The following is a 21,478-nucleotide window of genomic DNA, read 5'->3' on the forward strand; positions in this document are numbered from 1 at the left end:
TTCAAAGATTTTACTGAGTTACATATAAGGACATCTGTCAATTTAAATAAATTCATTAGGCCCTAATCTATGGATTTCACATGACTGGGAATACAGATACTATATGCATCTGTTGGTCACAGATAACTTGTATGAGCGTAGATCAGAAAACCAGTCAGTATTTGGTGTGACTACCATTTGCCTCATGTAGCGCGACACATCTCCTTTGCATAGAGTTGATCCGGCTGTTGATTGAATGTTGTCCCACTCCTCTTCAATGGCTGTTCAATGTTGCTGGATATTGGTGGGTACTGGAACACGCTGTTGTACACGTCGATCCAGAGCATCCCAAACATGTTAAATGGGTGACATGTCTGGTGAGTATGCAATTGTGTTCACTATCCATAGCTTATGCCTCCCCATACCATAACCCCACCACCAACATGGGGCACTCTGTTCACAACATTGACATCAGCAAACCGCTTGCCCACACGATGCCATACACACTGTCTGCCATCTGCCCGGTACAGTTGTAGATTACGGTAAAGAAATTAAAATGAATTTATCTGGCAACAGCTCTGGTGGATATTGCATCCAATTGCATGCTCCCTGAACTTAAGACATCTGTGGCATTGTGGTGTGTGACCAAACTGCACATTTTAGAGTGGCCTTTGATTGTCCCCAATACAAGGTTCACCTGTGTAATGATCATGCTGTTTAATCAGCTTCTTGATATGCCACACCTGTCAGGTGGATGGATTATCTTGGCAAATGAGAAATGCTCAGTAACAGGGATGTAAAGAAATGTGTGAACAAAATTTCAGAGAAATAAGCTTTTTGTGTGTATGGAACATTTCTGGGAGCTTGGGACCACAACTTGTTGCGTTCATATTTTTGGTCAGTGTACAAGGGGTACCAGTACAGAGTCACTGTGCCAGGGTACAAGGTAATTGAGGTAGATGTACATATAACTAGGAATAAAGTGACCGATCGTAAACAGTACCAGCAGTGTATGTGATGAGTCAATGCAAATAGTCCAGGTAGCTATTTAACTAACTACTTATCAGTCTTATGGCTTGGTGGTAGAAGTTGTTCAGGGTCCTTTTGGCTCCAGACTTGTTGCGTTGGTACCACTTGGTGTACGGTAGCAGAGAGAACAGTCTTTGACTTTGACCAACACTTTACATGTTGCGTTTATATTTTTGTTCAGTGTAAATTAACTATTTTTATAAATATAAACCGTTTCTAGTTAGAAGCTGAAATCAATGGCCTTGCTCTTTTTGTCTTGAGGTGTCAATCATTATTTTGGTCCCAGATCTGTGTGTGCTTTCATGCCAACTCATATGGTAATTGGCGTGACAAGGATGTACAAACAAATCTGGGGCCAGTCTAGCCAAGTTAAAACGTTCTGGAGAAATGTTCAAGGCAGGTACTCCTTTTGGATTTGGCAGTGAAAGGAGAGAAGGATAGTTCCATTCAATGGAGTAAAATGATGACGGGTGTCAGGAGGAACCATGACAGTTAGGTGGGGGAGAGATGAAAGGCAGTCACTTTCTCATGGAATTGGGTTTCAAAGAACCCGTTTTAACATTGCACATTCAATACATTTTTTCCTGCCTGCACAAGTATGATAGTGGAGCATGAAAAGTCTTGAGATCAGCATTCTAAAGGGGATTGTTGGAGGTCATTGTCATTAACACAAACAAGATCTTGGGAACTGAGTGTGTGCTTCGAAAGTCAACTCTCTGATTTAGATGATCATAGAGATTATATTGTTAGATATTATATTAGATTACGTTTTTATAATGTTATATGCAGTAGATGCTTCTGGAATCAAATGTTATGTTATACAAACGGTGGGAAAAGGATTCTGTCTTTGCTAATAAATTATTTGTGAAGGCAGTGTTTTCTTTGCGGGGGTGGTGGGAGGTGGGAGGCCACGAGTCCAATACTAATGCCAATGTTTATCTAACGCCGGCATTCTCTCCTTGGTCTACAGGACCTCGGCTCATTTGCCATGCCCTTCTTGGAGGGAGATGCCGACCATGTGGATAAGGCCGACATACAGAAGGTACAGTGATGTCCCAAGCCCGGCACAATATTTAATATTTTTATATTTTCAGCTGTTCATATAGACTATTGAGAATCCAGCGATGGTTGGGGTTCATTTATAAACTGATGTTCTAGTCTAGATGTGCTTCAGCCAACTCTAGTGGGGTTTTTTTCAACAATATAGTGATTTAGTGGGCTACAGTACTTACAGTTTGGGTCCAGGATAGGGTTCATCACAAAGGCCATAATTTGGTCAGTGCTGTTTTGTGTGAGGGAAATGTCACCAATAGCCTCCTGCTGAGTGATTTTGCACTGTTGCACAATAATGACAAATGTTACATTTAACTCTTATCCAGAGCGACTCATATAAATTAAAAGCATCCCCATCGCAATTAATATAGTTTTGATTAAAACCTAATCTTTTGATTTTCATCATTACCAGATTAAAATGCCATCTCATAATTGTACGCCTACTGTAGCTCCAGCGGGGATTGCAGCACTGACACAGGCTTTTGGTCTCTATTTAAAGTCGGGGAATGGCCCTAATTTCACCCTGAGCTAAACCCCTTGACACCTTTGATCAGATGAGTGCTCTGTGGGGATAATGGGGTTAGTCACACTGATGACATAAGCCCGAGCCAGACCTGGCAATCAAGAGTTCTGGTGCGGCGTCATCTGGTTAGAGCAGGACCTGAGAGCACTGGTGCTGACCAGTGGCGTAGCCAGAAATTAGTTCTAATTTTTTTTTTAATTTGACCTTTATTTAACCAGGCAAGTCAGTTAAGAACACATTCTTATTTTCAATGACAGCCTGGGAACAGTGGGTTAACTGCCTGTTCAGGGGCAGAACGACAGATTTGTACCTTGTCAGCTCGGGGGTTTGAACTCGCAACCTTCCGGTTACTCCAACGCTCTAACCACTAGGCTACGCTGCCGCGAAGAGAAAAATGTGCAGTTTTATAGCTAATCGCATGCTATTCTACAGATTTTGCCATGGGGCAAAGACAAGATGTTGCACTTTTAAAGCAAATTCAATTACAAATTAAATAGGTGCATATACCCATAGAAGTACAGTGACATTATGCCTCAATGCAGTCATATTCTTGGCTTGGCATATTGGTGTGGCTTTCAGTTATTTTTGGCAACCCATCCCATGAGAGTGAATGTCATTCTGTTCTGTTATATTTAATCAAATCTGACTAACCCAGCATGCTATGAATCTGATGGTGTTTGCATGTTTTGATAAAAAGACAAATAATGTCCAGTTGGAATACTAGCTAGGTTTCCATCCAACCTTTTTATTAGAGTAACGTCCTCTCACTGTCAACTGCGTTTATTTTCAGCAAACTTAACATGTGTAAATATTTGTATGAACTTAACAAGATTCAACGACTGAGACATAAACTGAACAAGTTCCACAGACATGTGAAAGGGACACAGAAATGGAATCATGAGTCCCTGAACAAAGGGGGTGTCAAAATCAAAAGTAACAATCAGTATCTGGTGTGGTCACCAGCTGCATTAAGTACTGCAGTGCATCTCCTCATCATGGACTGCACCAGATTTGCTGTTTTGCTTCTTGCTGTGAGATGTTACCCCACTCTTTCACCAAGGCACCTGCAAGTTCCCAAACATTTCTGGGGGAATGGCCCTAGCCCTCACCCTCCGATCCAACAGGTCCCAGATGTGCTCAATGGGATTGAGATCCGGGCTCTTCACTGGCCATGGCAGAACACTGTCTTGCAGGAAATCACGCACAGAACGAGCAGTGTGGTTGGTGGCATTGTCATGCTGGAGGGTCATGTCAGGATGAGCCTGCAGGAAGGGTACCACATGAGAGAGGTCTTCCCTGTAACGCACAGCATTGAGATTGCCTGCAATGACAACAAGCTCAGTCCGATGAGACACACCGCCACAGACCATGAAGGACCCTCCACCTCTAAATCGATCCTGCTCCAGAGTACAGGCCTCGGTGTAATGCTCATTCCTTCGACGATAAACACGAATCCGACCATCACCCCTGGTGAGACATAACCGCGACTCGTCAGTGAAAAAGCACTTTTTGCCAGTCCTGTCTGGTCCAGCGACCGTGGGTTTGTGTCCATAGGCATCGTTATTGCCGGTGATGTCTGGTGAGGACCTGCCTTACAACAGGCCTACAAGCCCTCAGTCCAGCCTCTCTCAGTCCATTGCGGACATTGCCGATCCTGTGCAGGTGTTGTTACACGTGGTCTGCCACTGCGAGGACGATCAGCTGTCTGTTCTGCCTCTCTGTAGCGCTGTCTCACAGTACAAACATTGCAATTTATTGCCCTGGCCACATCTGCAGTCCTCAAGCCTCCTTGCAGCATGCCTAAGGCACGTTCACGCAGATGAGCAGGGACCCTCGACATCTTTCTTCTGGAGTTTTTCAGAGTCAGTAGAAAGGCCTCTTTAGTGTCCTAAATTTTCACAACTGTGACCTTAATTGCCTACCGTCTGTAAGCTGTTAGTGTCTCAACGACCGTTCCAAAGGTCCATGTTCATAAATTGTTTATGGTTCATTGAACAAGCATGGGAAACAGTGTTTAAACCCTTTACAATGAAGATCTGTGAAGTTATAAAGTTATAAATTATCTTTGAAAGACAGGGTCTTGAAAAAGAGATTTTTATTTTTTTGCAGAGAAACTGGAACTTTGTCAGTTAACTTTCCAAATATCGACCTTCAAAATATGCTAGACAAGGTAGGATCTATTTCTGTCTGTAAAATTAATTATATGCAAAATGATGGTAGAAACACTTATGTCTAAATATTGATATAATAACCATCATATCAAAATCAAGTCACGCAATGATATGCAATGACACGACTCTTCGCTAAAGCATGAAGTTTCTTAGGCTACAGATGAAATAAGTTATGATGTTATGAACTTCCCAGGGTGGTGAAAGTGCAAGGTGATTAGCTTGATGCTCCTTTCCAATAAATACCGAGGGTCTTTTTCTGGTGACATGTTCATCGATGCTTGGCTGCCGTTTGACAAATAGAACAAAATATTTTATCCATATTTGCCCGTATTATCCGTATTTGCCAGCTGTTGGCTAGAGCGCACGTGGCAATACCAGTCGGCACACTCGCAATACAACACAATTATTTTGGTGAGAAAACCATCAGTAGAGTTAAAAATGTGATGAAAACCCATGTAACTTGTATTTTGTATTTTTGTATTTTTATTTAAAAAACATGGGAATTTAACCGCAAAATGTATTTTTATGTGCAATACGTATTTTTATGTGCAACGCTCAGACGGCGCACAGTGTCGTCCGGGTTTGGCCGAGGTAGGCAGTCATTGTAAATAAGAATTTGTTCTTAACTTACTTGCCTAGTTAAATAAAGGTTCAATAAAAAAATAAAAAGTACATTTTGATGGAATGACATCTCTGGTGGGAAAATGCACATATTGTTTTTATGCAGATTTTAAAGTATCCAAATCCGTCGCCAATAAGATGGAGACCTAGTTAGTGACAAGTAAAGAGCATAATATATATTTGATATATTTGATTGGGTGGGCCTGGCTCCCAAGTGTGTATGCCCCTGGTGCTGACGATGGTGGCCTCTATCTGAACCTTCACATACAAACTGTGCACGCACTGTACATTTTCAAATGAAGAATGTGACAGAGACGTCATCAGGAGACATGTTACAGCGGACCTACCTGTCAATACAGGGACTGTAGAGGGACAGTGTTGCCATGCGGAGATGGATGGCTCTACATTTGGCATTGTTCCCAATCTAATCAATAATCTCATTCACACCTGATTGTGCAAATGGCAGTGTCCTCATTTAAGTGTTTCCATTATTATTCTTAACTGGATAGAGCTACACTCTGTTCTAATAACCTGGTTTTGAATTAAGTCTTTAACTCTTTGTGTTGTTTAACACGACTGCCATAGACTGTCATCCATGAACAATGTATTGGCAGTCTGTCCCCTACATTATGTTCCAGGCTGGCGGTGAAAGGCCTTCAAAGCAACATCCTAGCACCAATAGGATCAATTGAAACATGAGAGGTCTTGCCTGTGCAATGCTGGATGAAACACTGTTGTATGGTAGACCTATACATTTTCTGCTCCATTGTTTTGTTGCCTGAGGGAAGGTGCGTGTGTTGGGATGTTAACAACAGAAAGAGCACTGCTCGTGGTTCCCTTCTAATGCAGTGTTTGTTTGGATCAAGAGTTAGGTCTTACCTCAGACAGAATCTTCTCTGTCGTCCTGCGTCTCTCACCTTGGAGCATGAAGGTCGGACCCTTTTTCCTGGTTTTGTAGCAGAAGCTACAGGGCCGACAGGGAATCAGGAAAAAAACAAGATAACCAGTGAAGGCTGTTGAAAAAGATAAGCCGATAGCTTTCAAGGAAATGGTGTGTAGTAGATCACATTTATTCATTTCCCTTTGTTGATTTCCTCCCAAGGTTTTAGTACATTTAGTACGTAACCTATTTTGTTCCCATACTGACTGTTGTACCCCGAGTTGCTGAACTGTACATAATACAGAATAATAGGTTTATAGTAAATAAAGCCCATGCATTGTTTCTCATATTTTTCCAGATTGTGAAAATAACAATCAGACGAGCTCTGAAAAAGATCCGATGTGAAAAGATCTGATATGATTGGTCAAAAGACCAATTAGTGGAAGAAATATCAGAATTGGGCTTCCTGTGTCAAGGCAGCCCTAGTGGTTTACATTCCAAAAGTAGCACTACAAGAATGAGCAGTCCATTCCAACTACACTCACCTTTTCTTAGTAACATTTTCTTCATATGTATCATTTTAAATCTCTACATTCTTACTGCACGGCTTAAAAGCTTTGTATATGATTTGATGCAACCCTGAAGCCATCTGTGCCATATTCATATTCATATTTATAAAGGTTGAGTCACTCCTCACATTGATTATGCTGGGTGAATCTTCTCAGCAGCGTTTGGCTCTCATCTGATAATAATAATGGACTATATTTGCCCTCACATCAAAACCTCTGACTCAGAACTGCTTGAACGTTTGTAATTATTCAGCAAAGACCTGATAAACATTTCTTGGAATCATCTTGATATTCCAGACACTCTCAGACAGTGAAACTACACTCTGCAATATATCACCGAGGGGAAAGCACAACAGACCGTCTTCATTGCATCTCTAACTCTATTGTTTACTGAAAGGAGCCCGTTTCCAGTATTTTCTATTGTTTTATTTAACTAGGTAAGTCAGATTGGGACTCCCAATCACGGCCGTATGTGATGCAGCCTGGATATGATCCAGTGCCTCTTACACTGAAATGCAGTGTCTAGACCACTGCGCCACTCGGGAGCCCTACAGTAGACCTTTTTGGCACATAAATTCATATGTTCAATTATTTCAAGAAGGTCCCAGATTTGTTAATGGTTCATACTAGTAACCAGTTTTCTATCTGACGAGGAAAACATTACAAGGAACTTATAAATCAGGACAGTAAACTTTTGACATTGAACCAATTATTTTGGCTTAGTCCTGCCTTTGAGCATTGAAGATTGGACACCCCCATGCATGGCAAAGTGCTAGATAAATTGAAGATAAATGTGTTCAACCTGGTTGTCTATCTCTTGAAACAGAGAATGGGAGCTATTTCCTCTCAACCAGGAATGACGTGAAATTAAAGTTAAACCCCTTCCCTCTTCTTAATCCTCCTTAATAGGTTCCAGCTGTGTCTAATTTGAGAATGAAATGGCTATATTGAATTGTGCATTTTATGTACTTTTGACATGTTGCCACCAAAAGTGCTTATTCTCTGTGATTGAACATAGTCTAGATCTTAATCAATACTCTCTCATGTCACTGCTGTAAAGTTGTGTTGTCAAAAGGAGAGCAAAAAAGCCTTGTTTCCTACAAAGCGATCAGTAAACTCTTTGTTTTCTACCTCAGGATGATGGGAGTTGCCACTCAGCCAGCCCGACCAAAGGCTTCTTCGCGCGGGGGCCCTTCAGTCGGCCCTCCAGTCCCAAGTCGGCCCCTGCTAGGACCAAGAACAGCCCAGGCTCCCCCAAAACCATCTTTCCCTACCCTTCGTACCACCAGGACTCCCCACCCAAGTCGCCTCGTCGCCTGAGCTTCAGCGGCATCTTCCGCTCCTCCTCCAGAGACTCTAACTCCACCTCTCCCATCAGCATCAAGCTCTTCTCCAGGGCCAGGAAAGGTAAGACCAGTTGCTCTAACCCCAACAGCGTTGGTTCTGTGAACCACGCTCATATGTTATTTAAACCTGTAGAGTTGTGTTAGCTCCCCAACTTAATACCTAGGCTTTAGCTCAAAAGGCTAATATAGTACTGTGGCGCGCAGGAAAAAACAGATTCAAACTCTGGTCGATCACATATGCGCAGTATATGAGCAGTATGTGTGTGAATGGGGGGGGGGAATACAAACTACAATTTGGCTCAAATTGTTATTCTGCTTCTGTGGTAATTAGTGTTTGTGTACTTTTAGGTTGTTTTAGGATGGTAGACGGAAATGCCTGCGTTGTGTATTGGGCATGTGGTTGAGGGGGTGATGCTCGTTCCTATAGGTTGTGTCAGGTGAACCGTGTGGATATGCTGTTCTATGGGTATTATTGTGGGATCCATCATCATTTGACATAGAATGCAACAAAATGATGTCTTTTATCATTAAATGAATTTGTATTCTATAGTCTAGAGATGGATATTGTTGTTGTCAGAGGAGATGTTGTTTCTGGTGGACTGGTGGTGAACTTGCTTGCTGGGGGGGATGTACTTTTTGCTCGGCTTGCCAGCCTTTCGTCTCTCACCTCCCACACATTGACTTGCAGTTGCATCCCTTTACGTTCGCCTCATTTCAGAGGACATAAGTACATAAGTAGAGCTACAAGACCAAGTACATGAGTTTAGTGTTTAATAGGTGGACATGCCTTTAATTATTTTTTTTACCTGAAGTACCAGGTGTGTAGATCTCTGGAATATGACCGTTATTTTGTCATTATAGTGGCATGGAGAGAGGTCCTCCTTAGGGTGACGATTTAATAATTGATCACACAATTCTAGCTAACTCATGGCTGTTATGTAATTGATATATGTTGCCATTAGATTAAGATCACTTTATTGGTCAATTGTCCAACGGAAATTTGTCTTCCGATTCTAACCTAACCCCTCCGAAAGACACATATACACAAGCATACAAGAACAAGTTTTTGTTGGAGTGGTGAGTTGGGCTGCCACAATGGTCGCCCAGGGAGCTGTTGTTGGCTGGGATTAAGTGCCTTGCTCAAGGGCACAACGGCAGGCAATGGCAGCAATGGCAGATGCCAGCAACCCTCTGGTTGCCAGCTCACTTCCCACCGGATTTTCCTCATCAGACCCAGGACTCGAACTGGCTCACCTCTAACCGCCAGGCTACCCGCCACCCAATTACAACTGACGCCTGTAATGACGGCTATTTAAATGTTTTATTTGAACCTTAATTTAACTAGGCAAGTTAGTTGAGAACAAATTATTATTTACAATGACGGCCTACCCCAGCCAAACCCTAACCCGAACAACGCTGAGCCAATTGTGCACCGCCCTATGGGATTCCCAATCACGGCCAGCTGCGATACAGCCTGGAATCGAACCAGGGTCTATAGTTTAACACAATATCTGACTTGAAAAACATGCAAATTACATAATTGGGATACAAAAGGAAAATGCATACATTGCCTGTATGTTAAGAACAGCTACATTACTCTTGACATTTGGGTGTAATGGTTGTGGAGACTGGAGTTTTCTGTATCAACTATGATTGCTAGATAGAGCCAGTCTTTCCCCTAGATTATTTTAAAGTTTTACAAGCATTTTGCAAATTCCCCCAGAGCAACATCCAGGCCCTCTGCATAAAGATGGGAGAATTCAGATATTAATTCATTGTTTTACCCCTCTTCAACCTTTCAGTGTTTTCCAATTGCAGGTTCTGGAAGCTAAAATTGGGATCCTATATACTCTGCTAATGACAATAAAAAATAAGTAACTGAGAGCAAAATATAATACAGTGAATTTAGCAAAACAAGGAATTGGTGGTAAGTGCACGGAGGCCGCTATCTTTATGCACCTCCGCTATTGGTACCATTAGGCCTGGAAGGCAAAACATTGGGATACACTGGAATGACCTTATACCACATGACAGTCCAACTTAGTTCAATATAAACTTTTCTCTCTGTGGTATTTATAGTCAGGTCATTTCATTGGTCGATATATTGCCGCCCCTCCCATGGCAGAGTCATACTGCATCAGTGGGCGAGTTCGTTTTGCAATACCCCGGTGGCCCGGGTGGGCGGAGTTTGTGCAGTTTAGACCGTTCCATTGGTCCTAAAATCTCCACCCACCCGGAGCACTAGGCAATGCAAAAGTAACTCACCTAGTGCGGATACTGACATAATGTGAATCAGCAGAGTTTGTGTTAGTGTCTCTGGAGAATACCTCACATTTGCCCAAAGTCTTGACCCAGAGGAAAAGTTGCTGCTTATGACTGCCTTGTGACACACGAAATGTACTCTATTCCATTCCAAGGAAGGAAGATTTTTTGTTTTGTTTGCTATGGTTCAATGACATTTGTATTTGTTTTGTCTGTCACAGTTTTTAGCTTATATTTGCAGTTCTAAAAAGGATCTCATATATAACTTGAGATCTCATTTGACATGGACTAAAGTGATTCCTGTTGAAATCTATAATCTGTAATATATCTCCAAATTGTGTTGTTACAGTTTTCTACTGCTCTTGTCGCTATGTGTTACCGTACCTGAGATTTCGTGAGGTGCATAGGTGCCTGAGCATTGGAGCAAACGGAGCAGCTGAAACCCCTTTCTTTAGAGAGAGAGATACTTAGATGATTTTATATGATACGTCCTCATTTCATTAAACCTCACTAGCCCCACCCCCCTTTAAAAACAAAAATCCTCTGTGCTGCATACTCACCTTGCCCTCTACCCCACGATACAAAACCACATCACACATCACAATAACCAAAACCTCACCATTTCTACAACCGTATATCCAACCCACCTTCCCTAGCTATACAAACGGCCTCCCCGACACATATGTCCTTAAACATCTCCACACTTTTTATCATTTTATAGAACTCAAATTCCACCCTAAGGCGCACAGAGACCATCCTATTAAATAATAGTAAAGGGTCTGTTATCCCCCCACTTTGACCCTGTTCCTCCTTGTTAGCCAAATAGCCAAACATGCCTGAGCAAACAGAAAATTCAACAACACACATTTGGCCCTTTCCTTATTCGAATACCTGTACCACTACAAACCCCCGGGAAGCTATTCCTCCATGCCCACACATAACAGAGCCGTTCTCTTGCCCCAATTCACCTTAGCCAACGAAGCTCACTCGTACACCTTCAGAGTATTTTCTAGTGCCTGCATATCCTGACCATCACCGAACCATCATCTGCGTAAGCTGACACTGCTATGCCTGTCAAAACACCCATACCTGTCCAGCACACTCACTGCAGTCTCCTGCGTAGGAGGCCCAGAAAAGGCTCAATGAATCGTGTATATAATGGCCCAATAGAGGGCATCCTTGTCTAATGCCCCGCATCACCCAGACTGGCCTACTGAGCCCCCCTCCCGCCTTGACCATACATGACGCCCCAGCATACAACATTTTCACACAAGCCAAAAACCTTTCCCCAAAACCAAACATCACATTAAACAGATACTCATGGTCCACTCTATCAAAAGCTTTCTCTTGGTCTAGAGAAACCAGTCCAAAGTTCACATTTGAAACTCTCGACATGTCCAACATGTCCTTGAGCGTCCCGGTACACATTATGTCTGGTCCTTGTGTACTATAGAGTCTAGTTGGGATTTCAGTCTGTTGGCAAGGACCTTGGCAAATATCTTGTAGTCCTCACAGTGCAATGCCACATGCCTCCAGTTCTTAAATTCACACAAGTCCCCTTTTTGGGCAGGAGAGTCTGGGTTATGGCCTCTGACAGTTCACTTCATCCTCTGGGCCAGAGAGATCTTAGGGAGTTCTGCAAATAAAACCTGAGCACACATAGAATCACACAGTTCTGCCCTATACAACTCAGTATAAAACTCCACAGTCCGCTCCCGCATCTCCCCTATCACAGAGGTCACCCGTCCATCTGACAGCTGCAGACAATGCATACCCTTGGCTTCACCGCTCTGTCTTTCCAAACCAAAGAAGAAGGAGCTGGGAGCATCCATCTTCTTGAGCATGGAGCACCTAGCTCTGTTTGCTTTAACCTGGAAAAACTACCCAGGTCCTGACATAATTTAGCTAAATTAGCCTGGAGGCCTACATTGCCTTGCCGCTCTTCACTGATACTACGCTCGAGTTCCCCCAATACTCCCCTAACCTCTGAGGATGACAGAGCTGTATACTGTTGACAGAAAAGACGAATTTGGACTTTTCCCACATCCCACCATTGACAATTTATTGTTAAAATGAGAGGCTGTCTGGATTTTAAATTTAAAGACCCTTGCTCCCTTCGGTCTCAACATAGACTTTGATCTGAAGCAATTCTTGTGATTATGCTATTCATTGTACATGTTTGTAGGCCTATGTAGCAAAATTGTATCTATGATCCCATTCTATCCACTCCTCTTTTTTTGTATGTTCTATTTATATCAGAAAATTAACCAATGATGTCAAGCCACACCCGGTCATAATTACAGACACCTGTGTGTGTACTTTGACACTATATAAACTAGTGACCCGCAGTGTTTGTTATTCTACCCTGATGAAGACAGCTTGTCTGTCGAAACGTTGGTTATAAGGTTATTAAATGATTGCATCTGAGCTCCTAGAATGTGTGGCTCTCCTTTTCTTTTTCAAGCCAGCACCTTGCCTAAACAGGTGTGTGTTTCTTTTGCCTGGATTCCCCCTGTTAATTAAGAAAAATAATTATTCAATGCTAAATGTTTCTGGGTTTCTGGGTGAGGCCAATTTTGCTTAAATTCATCAAAAAGTTAGCTTATAACAGTTAACCTTTTTGTGGGATACACATAAGGCAATTCTAGGTCTTGGGGCATATTTTGGTTAAACTATCCCCAATTCAATGGAATTGCAACCCTCTGTATGCACAGTGCATTCTTCCATCACATGTACAATTGATTCTCAAGATCTTGCACTAATGAGATACTATCGAGCCCACACTACTACACTGTCTGAGCCAAGGACTACATTCTTTCTGGTAAGTTTTGATCACAATACTGGGTGGGGTGAACATATTTTGACATACATTATTTTTTGTTAACTAGTTAATAGTAGCCTACAGCAAAGTGTGTTTAAATCATTTCTAACTTGTTGCGACGAGCAATCCCGTATCCGGGATCCTATTTATAGCCTCAAGCTCAGCTCATTACCATAACGCAACGTTAACTATTCATGACAATCGCAAATGAAATGAAATAAATATATTTGCTCTCAAGCTTAGCCTTTTGATAACAACACTGTCATCTCAGATTTTCAAAATATGCTTTTGAACCATAGCTAAACAAGCATTTGTGTATGAGTATTGATAGCCTAGCATAGCATTAAGCCTAGCATTCAGCATGCAACATTTTCACAAAACAAGAAAAGCATTCAAATAAAATCATTTACCTTTGAAGAACTTCAGATGTTTTCAATGAGGAGACTCTCAGTTAGATAGCAAATGTTTAGTTTTTCCAAAAAGATTATTTGTGTAGGACAAATTGCTCCGTTTTGTTCATCATGTTTGGCTACGAAAAAAACCTGTATCCAGGAGTGTAATTATCGCCGCAAGCTCATTAGCATAATGCAACGTTAACTATTCATGAAAATCGCAAATGAAATGAAATAAATATATTAGCTCTCAAGCTTAGCCTTTTGTTAACAACACTGTCATCTCAGATTTTCAAAATATGCTTTTGAACCATAGCTAAACAAGCATTTGTGTAAGAGTATTGATAGCCTAGCATAGCATTAAGCCTAGCATTCAGCATGCAACATTTTCACAAAAACAAGAAAAGCATTCAAATAAAATAATTTACCTTTGAAGAACTTCAGATGTTTTCAATGAGGAGACTCTCAGATAGCAAATGTTCCGTTTTTCCAAAAAGATTATTTGTGTAGGACAAATCGCTCTGTTTTGTTCATCACGTTTGGGTAAGAAAAAAACAGAAAATTAAGTCATTACAACGCAAACTTTTTTCCAAATGAACTCCATAATATCGACAGAAACATGGCAAACGTTGTTTAGAATCAATCCTCAGGGTGTTTTTCACATATCTATCGACGATAAATCATTCGTGGCAGTTTGGTTTCTCTTCTGAAGAAAATGGAATGCGCATGGACCTGGAGATTACGCAATAATTTCGACGGAGGACACCAGGCGGACACCTGGTAAATGCAGTCTCTTATGGTCAATCGTCCAATGATATGCCTACAAATACGTCACAATGCTGCAGACACCTTGGTGAAACAACAGAAAGTGCAGGCTAATTCCTGGCGCATTCACAGCCATATAAGGAGACATTGGAACACAGGGCATTCAAAATCTGGACCATTTCCTGTATGAAATTTAATCTTGGTTTCGCCTGTAGCATTAGTTCTGGGGCACTCACAGATAATATCTTTGCAGTTTTGGAAACATCAGAGTTTTTTCTTTCCAAAGCTGTCAAGTACATGCATAGTTGAGCATCTTTTCGTGACAAAATATCTTGTTTAAAATGGGAACGATTTTTATCCAAAAATTAAAAGAGCGCCCCCTATCTCGAAGAAGTTAACTATTTCTGCTAGTTTTTGCTAGCATGTGGGTTTCAGCTTGCTTGAGCCTACTAACTGAGGAGTGTTAACTCACCTGTTTCCATACATGTTTCATTTTTTATAATTTATCTTACAAAGGAGTTGTTTAATCTAACTGCTTGACTATTTATCTGTATGTGGAAATGTATTTATTTATTTCTCATTTGGAAGAGATTTCTGAATGTTCTTCGCCCAGCATACACCCGTCCAACCAGACATGTTTGATCTACTAATTTGCTGGATGCAGAGTTCAACAGAGTTCAAGTGAAGGTCAAGCAAATCATAGAGAAAGCAGACTGTATTGCAATCATCTCTGACGGGTGGTCGAATGTTTGAGGGCAAGGAATAATTAACTACATCATCTCCAGCCCTCAACCAGTATTCTACAGGAGCACAGACAAGGGGCAACAGACACACCGGTCTCTACATTGCAGATGAGCTGAAGGCAGTCATCAACGACGTTGGACCACAGAAGGTATTTGCACTGGTGACAGACAATACTGCAAACATGAAGGCTGCTTGGTCTAAAGTCTACCCTCATATCACACCCATTGGCTGTGCTGCTCATGCATTGAATCTGCTCCTCAAGGACATCATGGTACTAAAAACAATGGATACACTCTACAAGAGAGCCAATGAAATGGTTAGGTATGTGAAGGGTCATCAAGTTATAGCAGAAATCTAACTCACCAAGCAAAGTGAGAAGAATAAGAGCACCACATTGAAGCTGCCCAGCAACACCCGTTGGGGTAGTGTTGTCATCATGTTTGACAGTCTCCTGGAGGGGAGGAGTCTCTCCAAGAAATGGCCATATCACAGTCTGCCGATATGGACAGAACCATCAAGAGGATCCTCCTGGATGATGTATTTTGGGAGAGCGTGTTAAGCAGCCTGAAACTCCTGAAACCTATAGCAGTAGCCATAGCACAGATTGAGGGAGACAATGCCATCCTGTCTGATATTCAGACTCTGCTTGCAAATGTAAGAGAAGAAATGCGTACTGCCCTGCCCACTTCACTGTTACTCCAAGCAGAGGAAACTGCAGTTCTGAAATACATCAGAAAGCATGAAGACTTCTGCCTGTAGCCCATACACGCCACAGCGTACATGTTGGTCCCCAAGTATGCTGGCAAGAGCATCCTGTCTGGTGCAGAGATCAACAAGGCCTATGGTGTCATCACTACCGTGTCTTGCCACCTTGGCCTGGTTGAGGGCAAGGTTCTTGGCAGTCTGGCAAAGTACACTTCCAAGCAAGGGCTTTGGAATGGAGATGCAATATGGCAGTCGTGCCAACATATCTCATCAACCACCTGGTGGAAGGGACTTTGTGGATCAGAGGCTCTTTCCCCTGTTGCCTCCATCTTCCAAATTCCACCAACATCAGCCGCCTGGTCCTTGTTTGGGAACACACACACCAAAGCACACAACAGGCTGACCAATACAAGGGTTGAAAAATTGGTGGCCATCCGGGCCAATTTGAGGAGTTTTGAGCCTGACAACGAGACATCCTCAACAAGGTTGGAGAGTGACAGTGAAGATGAGGCCTCAAAGTCTGATGTTCAAGAGGTGGACTTTGAGGAAGTCCAGGGAGAAGACATGGAAGCCTGAGAGGAAGACAACTAACGCTTTAGTTTCTAGACAATCATTTTACAGATGTATATTGAACACGTTTTTGGGAGATGTGATGGATCATTGGGGATCATTCAATATTCCCTTTCTTTTGTTGTTCAGTGAAATCATCCCATGTGAAGAGTCAACTCATTTAAATATAGTTTAATTTGTAACTACATTTTTTTCCTTTTGGAAGGATTTAATCATTTGCCATTATGTCTACTTATGATAGGTAAAATATTTATGTTTCTGTCTCCATATGATATGGTAAATATATCCAATGTAAAAGAAAAACCATTACATTTAAATGGTATTAATATTCATTCCCGTTATTTCCCATATATTCCCGTGAATTCCCATGGAAAGACACATATTTCCCTTAGATTACACAGACCCACAAATAATTCAAAAACCAAATCAAATTTTGATAAACTCCCATATCCATTAGGTGAAATACCATAGTGTGCCATCACAGCAGCAAGATTTGTGACCTGCTACCACAAGAAAAGGGCAACCAGTGAAGAACAATCCAACATTGTAAATACATTTTATTTATTGTCCCTTTTGTACTTCAACACATTGTTACAACACTGTACATAGTGGTAATATGACATTTGAATGTCTCTTTGAAACTTTTGTGAGTAATGTTTACTGTAAATTTCTGATTGTCAGTTCGCTATAGTTGATTATCTATTTCACTTACTTTGGCAATGTAAACATAGGTTTGCTATGCCAATAAAGCCCTTTGAATTGAATTGTGAGATAGGGAGATTAGGGACAAGGTGGCACGTTCGGTGAACAGGTCAGTGTTCCATAGCCGCAGGCAGAACCACAGCAATTGGATCAGCAGCATGACCAGGTGGACTGGAGATGGGGACAGACAGGAGTCATCAGGCCAGGTAGTGCAGAGGCATGGTCCTAGTGCTCAGGTCCTCGGGGAGAGAGGGAGAGAGGGAGGGAGGGGATATGGGAGAATTAGAGGGCGCATACCTAAGATCACACAGGACAGCAGATAGGAAAGACTGACCCTATTCCCCCAGGCACATAGACTATTAGAGACTGAGAAAGGGTATTTGACAGCACACAAAATGTGTTGAGAATGATTTCACAGCATTCTTGTTATGTTACATTTGGATGTGTGAGAGTGAAAGGCATCAGTGTCGGCAGCAGTGTGGGCGATTTGATGCTAATGGCAACACTTATGTAACACCACGAAACTCGAGCGCACGCACGCACGCACGCACGCACGCACGCACGCACGCACGCACGCACGCACGCACACACACACACACACACACACACACACACACACACACACACACACACACACTTGTCATTTTGCTTACCGTTAAGGCTGGCTTTTCCTCTTGCAACTATTTATTGCCCAATGTAGAACGAGAAGTACTTGCATTAGCACACTGATTTAAAGTATGCCTTAGTGATTTATTGCACCAACAAATGTGGCTTTGACCTTCTGTAAACTTTCTGTAGATTCAGCCAGTTCCTCTTTCTTACTGTTATTTCTTTCAACCCTTCACCTTCACCTCTATTAACATTTGGGTGGGTGTACCTATGTATTTTCACTTTTTTTTTTTGAGACTGTTGAGATAAGTAGGCAATCAAGTAAGAGTTCATCTCGACTTGTATTTGGCATCATTGCCTTCCCATATGTGACTTGTTTCAGGAAACTAGGCGTATGTCGCGCGTCACTACTTCAGAGGAGCGCCATTTGAGCGGAAATTATAATTTATTTTAAATCAAAACGTTTTTGGGGCAGAAATGCCTTCTGGAACATGTAAACTTTCATGTGCCTTAATAACAAACTTGTATGCCATCTGTAAATACTAAAAACAGCAACCTTCCCGCTAGCCATGATTGGCTGAGATAATGAGTGGGCTGGACATGCCGAGAGATGAGTTCAGATTGGTATGCCATATAGCACGCTTCTGTCTATTTGAGCTGATCAGTATGTGTAGGTAATCCTGTCTAACGCATCTTTTTTGAAAGATATCACGTAGTAGAACTGCATATGTGTTCACCATGACAAGATGCGGGTAACAGTCTAGATTGCTACATTTTCAGATATTACACGTTTCTAATTTTGTCAGAAAGTCGTTTTCTTTTCAAGTTAAAGCGTGTTGTTGCTGGCTGCAGTAATACCCACAAGGACGTGTTTTTGCGACTCATTTGTGGTACAAAAATGAGAAGCTAGCTTTGAAGTGTGACAGGATTGGAGTATCGGAACCGTGGGCACGTCTACTGTATGCGGTGCTCATTTCACCCCGGAAGACTTCGATGATCTATACTGAACAAAAATATAAACGCAACATGGCCAAGCAGCCACACACAAGCCTAAGATCACCATGCACAATGCCAAGCATTGGCTGGAGTGGTATAAAGTTTGCCGCCATTGGCCTCTGGAGCAGTGGAAACGCGTTCTCTGGAGTGATGAATCATGCTTCACCGTCTGGCAGTCCGACGGACAAATCTGGGTTTGGCGGATGCCAGGAAAACGCTACCTGCCTGAATGCATAGTGCCAACTGCAAAGTTTGGTGAAGGAGGAATAATGGTCTGGGACTGTTTTACATAGTTCCAGTGAAGGGAAATCTTAATGCTACAGCATACAATGACATTCAAGATGATTCTGTGCCTCCAACTTTGTGGAAACAGTTTGGGAAAAGCCGTTTCCTGTTTCAGCATGACAATGCCCCCGTGCAAAAAGTGAGGTCCATACAGAAATGGTTTGTCAAGATCAGTGTGGAAGAACTTGACTGGCCTGCACAGAGCCCTGACCTCAACCCCATCTAACATTTTTGGGATTCAATTTAACGCAGACTGTGAGCCAGGCTTAATCGCCCAACATCAGTGCCCGACCTTACAAATGTTATTGTGGCTACATGGAAGCAAGTCCCAGCAGCAATGTTCCATCATCTAGTGGAAAGCCTTCCCTGGAGAGTGGAGGCTGTTATAGCAGCAAAGGGGGGGACCAACTCCATATTAATGCCCATGATCTTGGAATGAGATGTAAGATGACAGGTGCGCACATACTTTTGGTCGTGTAGTGTATTATTAAACAAATAAGCATTACTTTCAGTAGAAGCTTTTATTGAAGGGGTACATTTTTTTCAAGGTGAAGCATATACAGTATATGATTGTACATATTGTAATATATCTATTAGGACAGAAACTATCGAAGTTCAGTGGAATCATTTCTTGAGTATCAAGCAATCAAGGTTATCTTCAAAATAAATACATTTTCAAGGCCAGCATACAGTGAGTTTCAACATTAGAAAAGTACATTTGAGAGACTGGTTGAATACAAAACATTTACAATTCCATTATTAGATTGATGATAAGTCATTATTATTCGATAAATATGCTTTTTTTTTTATTCACCACACACAGTATGATTACAATCCATTAACACACAATATGTACATTTGTAAAGTTAAACATGTATTGCAAATGTTTATCAGCACAGCATTATGACAGCATTTTCTAAACTGCAGAGGGGGTTCTTGCTATTATTTTGTAAATGAAATTGGCTACTCTCAAACAATTACAAGTAATTATTTTCATTCAGGATAATAAATGTGATGTTAACCTATATATTAACGTTAGGTTCCAAAGGCCTTTTGTAATTCATTTCTGTGATGGTATAGACAACTCACACAAGACAACAACTGGTACCTAGTAATTAAAGGAGCTACATGCACAATTAGCAATAGATTGGATTTCTTTGCGTTTAAAAAACCCGACTTACAAATGCCTAAAATAGCATTGCACTACTTTTTTACCGTATCACAATCTCAAATACCTGCTGCAGGGACAGTGTTTCATCATTATGTTTATATCATGGAATTGTGTTCCTATACTACTGGAGATATAGTGTTAACATTTACAACTATTTGCATGTAGAAATGCGAAATCTAGCCCATATTAAGAAGAATTTTGCCTGCCTTGTTACAAACAAATCTCTATTTTTGATGTAAATGGATGTAAATGGATGTAAATGGTCCGGACTCTTTTTTTAAATCCTGATTTTGTTTTATTTTTAGGTTTTGAGAAACTTACACCAAATAGTGATGAATTTCCTCATCCTCATTGTGCGGTATGGGGGCTCTGAAAAACATTAACAAAGGCTCCAAAAACACCCAAATACGTCCTTTTAGAAATGGACAAGCTCTCAATATAGTGATACAGGTCTTTAGATGTCGTACACATCTTGTAGCATCTATGCCAAGGCGCATTAACGCTCTTCTGGTGGTGTGTGGTGGCCCAACTCCCTATGAATACACTTTATGTTGGTATTTTCTTTATTTTGGCAGTTACCTGTAGCAGCAGGCTACACGGACAACGGAGCACCTGGATAGGAGAAACGACTCGAGTCACACAAAATGGAATATAACTTGCAGAGAAAGTTTGGAATGACACACTTTCATGTGTACAACATCTAAAGACCTCTGCACCACCATACTGATAGTGTTTCCAATTCTTAAAGGAATTCTTGGTGTTTTTGGAGCATTTGTTAATGTCCCCGTACTGCGCAATGAGGATGAGGAAATGAATCGCTGGTTGACGTAAGTTTCTGAAAAACAAGTGAAATCGCAAAAGAAATGTCTAGACCCTTCAGATACATTTTTTTTTTTTTTGGTTGTAAAAAAGCAAACATCTCCTTTAAGGGAGATCTCTTCAGGGACCCCTGATACAGGCCAGTTTCCCAACCCTGTGCAAGTAGAGAAGGGGCTGCACAAACCCAAAGACCACAACGATGGAGAAACAAATGGAGAATGCCAAACCAAGCTTATTGTTTTCTAAGAAATTCTGAAGTGGAATTGCTACTATAATAGTAAAATAATTCATCAGCCTTGCCACCATGATAATTACAATTATCCTAAAGGCCCTCATCTTCATGTTTATTCCTTCTCTCTCCCTGTCTCCTTCCCCCGGTCCAGGGCGTTTCAGCGCCCTGAGGACAGCCAGGCAGCAGTAGAGCATCACAGAAAACACAACCAAGTTCAACCCCAAAATAAAGTTT

At 41.6% G+C, this 21,478-nt stretch overlaps 1 protein-coding gene across 3 annotated transcripts in view; it reads left to right on the forward strand.

Annotated features, from left to right (window-relative positions):
- Positions 1 to 21,478, forward strand: part of LOC118382598 (5'-AMP-activated protein kinase subunit gamma-2-like) — a 102,098-nt gene that overhangs the window by 16,438 nt on the left and 64,182 nt on the right. For 2 of the 3 annotated variants that reach the window (XM_052503704.1, XM_052503708.1), the window contains exons 2-3: positions 1,979 to 2,050; positions 7,962 to 8,232. In XM_052503704.1, the coding sequence (XP_052359664.1) occupies positions 1,979 to 2,050; positions 7,962 to 8,232 (343 nt within the window). The remainder of the gene's footprint in view (positions 1 to 1,978; positions 2,051 to 7,961; positions 8,233 to 21,478) is intronic. The other variant, XM_052503706.1, reaches the window with a different exon arrangement.

This window comes from Oncorhynchus keta, chromosome 4, assembly GCF_023373465.1.
Source record: "Oncorhynchus keta strain PuntledgeMale-10-30-2019 chromosome 4, Oket_V2, whole genome shotgun sequence".
Taxonomy (NCBI): Eukaryota; Metazoa; Chordata; class Actinopteri; order Salmoniformes; family Salmonidae; genus Oncorhynchus; species Oncorhynchus keta.